This window comes from Sphaeroforma arctica, assembly GCF_001186125.1.
Source record: "Sphaeroforma arctica JP610 unplaced genomic scaffold supercont1.584, whole genome shotgun sequence".
Taxonomy (NCBI): domain Eukaryota; class Ichthyosporea; order Ichthyophonida; genus Sphaeroforma; species Sphaeroforma arctica.
In genome coordinates this window covers 1-5,393 of record NW_014039974.1, presented here as the reverse complement: position 1 = coordinate 5,393, position 5,393 = coordinate 1, and the positions used below count along the sequence as shown (strand labels likewise).

Below are 5,393 nucleotides of genomic sequence, written 5' to 3'. Positions count from 1 at the left end.
CCCGTCAAGGAACAAAACTAAAGTTCGCGCGTCAGAAGAAAAGAACACAAACAGACATACGAAGCAAATCAAAGCAGAGTTGATAGTCAAACTCGGGGAAAGACATAATTTTACTTTCGTCTTGTAACCAATTTATATATTGATCTCAACAAAATCAAACTAGGATCATTCGATCAATATCACTACGTGGATTTGCACCTGACAGACGGCCTACTGCAATGAGTTGACAGGCTCAGTTGGATATACTTCATGCACACTCTGACACCCTAAGTCAGCGCAGGCGGCGACTTGCAACCCACGAATAAATACGACACTACACATAAACGTGCACCGCCAACTAGCTCTAGTGTCGATGGATTGGTACATCTCCGTAAACTGAGGTATCATCTCTTTCACGGCCTTCGAAGGTTCGTATTCAGGTTTCAGTAAGTTATCATCCACGATGGTGAATCCACGTAAATTACTATCCAAAGTAAGCAAATATGCGGGTTTGGCACTGAGATAGGACAATCGGAAGGAGTTGATAAAGCCGCATAGAAAAAGTCAGCCTTGTCGAACACTCGTCCTTTTGAAATTGGGCTTGTACTTTGTGTTTAAATATGCGCGCTTGTTGCAAATATGTAAAAAAATCACAGCCAAGTTAAGTGAATATACAACTTGCTCAGAACAACCGCAACTACGTGTATGAGTGCCATGCAGATAACCATGAAAACTTCCGAGATAACCATGATAACTTGTGAGATGTCGATGTCCATTAAAATTTTCGAGATAACCATAAGAACTTATGAGATAACCATAAGAACTTGTGAGATAACCATGGAAACCTTGAGATAACCAATACAATTTGAGAAAACCAATAAAACTTGTGAGATAACGATTAAACTTGTGAGATAACCAATAAAACTTGTGAGATAACCAATAAAACTTATGAGATAACCATAAAAACTCACCAAGTTTACCAATAGGTAAGGATAAGGATAGGAAGTTTGCTTTAATTAATCATAAAGTGATCGACTGCCTCAGCTGAGTGACTTGATAAGTTGTGTACTGGACGCCTCAAATTCTCCCACATCACCAACAGCCCTGCCCGCTCGTGCGTGTATCTTTGCGGCCAGATCAAATCTTTTATAAGAATACAGAGCACCTAGATAACTCAGCCATGGACCTGCAAAGTGCATGAAACCGGATCGTTTATGTGAGTATAGGGAAGTAAAATAGGACAACTATGGACATCCGATATACATGCACAGGGTCTGGCACAAAATGCTATATGGCGTGTTGAATACTTTTAAACACAATGCCGATGAGCAAACCACGTGAATGGGGCTCTCCGATACTATTCATATGGTTGTATCTGGAGTACGAAATAGATGTACATGTCCACCAAGTTAGCAATGTATCGCAAGAGAAAACAGATGTACAGTACTCGTGACCAGTTCGACAGTTGATTCAACTGTCAAACTGATCATGGGTACCGTACATTTGTTTTTCCCTCGAGATACATCGCTAACTTAGTTGAAATGTACATCTATACCGTACTCCCCAACCATATGAATAGTACCGGAGAGCCCCATCCATGTGGAAACGTACAGTAATTTACAATGAGAGATTCATGACATACAAGCACACACGCGTACTCGCATTACTTGCGACTGATGATACTATCAATACTTATACATATACAATGGTCACCTGCAAATATATACAAATGCAACTGCTACCATAATGTATCCCTCAGTGATGATGCAGGCATATTCACACATTCACACAGATTTGGCCTTGGTAAATACAACTGCCTTTGACGCGAATATCTCAAAACTCCTGGACGACACCAGGATTGTGATCAATCCAGTTGGTAAACCACACCTCAAGTGATACTCAGGTTGTGACATGGCCAACACCCTTCTGATCACTCACACACTATCCATAACTCAAATCACTTAACTCAACTAACAATAACAACTATAAATTGCAGACCATTGCCATTGCAACATCCCAACTAATGTGCACTCGCCCGTGTGAATTATCTTAATCTCAAAGCATATATCTCATGTAACAAAGTCATTGCCTTCGACCAGACATACCCGCCGATACCGGATTCAGCGACACAGCAAACTCGTACATCTCAACCACAAAGTCGCGATCAGAGGATAGACACGCCACCTCCAGGCGAATACAACGTTGTAACTGGGCACAGGCCATGCTTACGCGGTGTGTCTTTAAGGCTCGCAGGACACTCCTACCGGCAGGGATACTGGTGCTGTAGGCGTCCGTGCAATGTTGGACTATCATGGTATCCCTATGGGGTGGTTGGTCGGGATGTGATATAATTGAGCTGATGTAGGATATTCGTGATATGTATACGAGATGATACAGACCACTCGGGATATCTATGGGCTTATATATAACCTTCATGATATATGACAGTATATATAGCATGATATGTCCTAGTATATAGCATAAGTCATAGTATATAACATGATATGCGACTGCGTGGTTCACGCACACGCAGTAATGTACTTTATAATGGTATCCGGCCATGATAAACAGTATACATGCATGTCCATGACGATGGCACCATGGACTAATTCTGGTCCTAACAGTATTAAGTGGCCTACATCGAACTAATTAAAAACATCCAACTACTGGTACTAATTCTGGGCCAAATAAAAATAAGTGGCCTACATCGAACTAATTAAGCAATCAACTACTGGTACTAATTCTGGGCCAAATGATAATATTCTACATCGAAAATTAATACTATACAACCTATTGGTACACCACAGTGCATTAATTCACGTACCTTTCTGAGCTGCACGGCAGCGCCAACAGTGCGCACGCGAATACGTCGTCGCACTCGCCTAGCTTCTCCGCGGCCAGAAGACAGCTGAGATAGTCCACCCACACCCCAGTGGCCTTGGAGACCTAATCGGAAGAGACATGTTGGGATGAAAGGCGTGTTTTAGCTTACGAACGAGTGAATACTACCGAATGACCTATGGTTATACACATTGACACAAGAATACGACACGACAAAGAGCGCCTGAGGAAATAAGAGCAGACAATAACACGGTGCCCTTTTAGGTATACATTTACAAGACAATACGGGATATAAACAAAGCATACGCTCATATATTTATATATATAAAATATATATCTACATACATTCACATTTATATACATATATATGTCCATACATATATATACACATACATACATACATACATATATAAAGCATACGTTCATATATATATATATATAAAATATATATCTACATAAATACACATTTATATACATATATATATATATATTACTTATGCATGTGTGCGCGGCCATGCGTGGCCTCACAGTGTCACTCGTAAAGACGTCCCTCCCAAGAACACGCCCCAGCACACCTGCTTCAAAGCCTGCTCGTAGAGCTCTGTCATGGCCGCAAGCACTTGTACAACGTCGCCGCCGTGCTTCTCCTTCATCAATGTCTTGACCACCCGCACTCGCCAGGCCCACACCTCCACTGAGCTGGGATGCTCCTCACATGCACAGCGCATGATCACCAGCGGATCACGCAGAGACCCTTCATAGCCCTTTTTCTCTACCGCCTTACGCGTGCGTAGGGCCGCGTTGACCCACATGACATACACGTCCACCTGTGTCACCCCTTTCTTCTTTTTGTCCTGATACGAACGCCGGCACACGTCCTTGACCGCAGCTAAATCGGCCTGCTCGTATAGAAAGGCGATGTAGAGTGTATACATCGTCGGCTTGTCGTGGGTGCGCGCGAGTCCTTCTTTGTACACCTCCACAGCTTTGCTTTGACCTTCTTTGTCATCGGAGAAGCCGCAGCTTACAAACTCACGTCTGGCCAGTAAGTCCCACATCTATGCAGAGATACGGAGAGGAAAGTACAGGATTCATAGGCGTGTAGATATGTGGATAGTTATACTGGGACATCCTGAGCATCCATAAGTACAGAGAGGAAGGTACATATACATAGGCGTGTAGAGATGTGGATAGTTATACTGGAGCATCCTTACATACATAGGCGTGTAGAGATATGGATAGTTATACTGGAGCATCCATTAGCATCCATAAGTTCAGAGAAGAAGGTACACATACATAGGCGTGTAGAGATGTGGATAGTTATACTGGAGTATCCTTAGCATCCATAAGTTCAGAGAAGAAGATACAGATTCATAGGCGTGTAGAGATGTGGATAGCCATACTGGAGCATCCATTAGCATCTATAAGTTCAGAGAAGAAGGTACAGATTCATAGGCGTGTGGAGATGTGGATAGTTACACTGGAGCATCTTTAGCATCCATAAGTTCAGAGAGAAGGCACACATACATAGGCGTGTAGTGATGTGAATAACGGAACAATGCGAAACATAGGTCACTCCAGTAGGTATACAAATGCCCATCTATAAACACTACCCCACTCATACTTGACTAAGGAAACATTTATATTGTACCTGCGGCTTGGTACTGAAATCCGTCCTGAGGGAATCATATATCTCTGCCTGTCGTTTCTGGCTCCCATCGAACAGTCGGTATATATCTAAGAACGCCTTCCTATACTCTAAGTCATCTGTGGTGTAAACGTATACGTAAACAATGATTAGTAAGTCATCTGTGGTGCAAGACAGTGTGTTATATACGCATACGTAAACAATGAGTAGTACGTCATCTGTGGTGTAAGACAGTGTGTTATATACGTATACGTAAACAATGATTAGTACGTCATCTGTGGTGAAATACTGTGTGTTATATACGTATACGTAAACAATGATTAGTACGTCATCTGTGGTATACGACAGTGTGTTATATACGCATAGAAAAATAAGTACAGGAATCGAGATTTCAAAGCGTATTCTCTGTGTTTGCCTTCGGTGTAAGTTGTGCTATACAAGCAGGTTGCGATAGTTCGCACCCTTTTCAAGATGAAAAGGTCCAATCCGCACCTTTCTTCAAGATGAGAAAGTCTAATTCGCACCTTTTTGAAGATGAGAAGGTCTAATTCGCATGCAATACACCAGCGGACGGCATAGAATACGAATGATTCAGTAGTTACAAATACTCATAACGTTGGATCACCTCACGATACGATAGGCTCGGCTATAGTTTAACATCTACTCGTTTCAAAATAATTGTATCGTATAAACTCTTGCAGTATATACATACTATACATTGACATTGTTCAACAAACAGATGCAACTAAGTGCCGGCATGGTATTAACCATATTTATAATTACATACACATACATAAACACTCACACACACATATATATATATATTATGTACAAATAGATAAATAAATAAGTGAATATATATAATCTGCCACCTATATATATATATATATATATATATATACATGTCGTTCTATAGTAACTAATT

General features: G+C 41.3%; 1 protein-coding gene across 1 annotated transcript; it reads right to left on the bottom strand.

Annotated features, from left to right (window-relative positions):
• Positions 1 to 974: 974 nt before the first annotated feature.
• Positions 975 to 4,590, bottom strand: SARC_07404 (hypothetical protein). The gene is made up of 5 exons (XM_014298659.1): positions 4,472 to 4,590; positions 3,396 to 3,878; positions 2,804 to 2,925; positions 2,085 to 2,299; positions 975 to 1,165 (listed from the first exon to the last, which is right to left on the bottom strand). Exons 2-5 carry the CDS (start codon positions 3,876 to 3,878, stop codon positions 1,020 to 1,022), a joined length of 966 nt encoding a protein of 321 aa, XP_014154134.1. The 5' UTR covers positions 4,472 to 4,590; the 3' UTR covers positions 975 to 1,019.
• Positions 4,591 to 5,393: the final 803 nt, after the last annotated feature.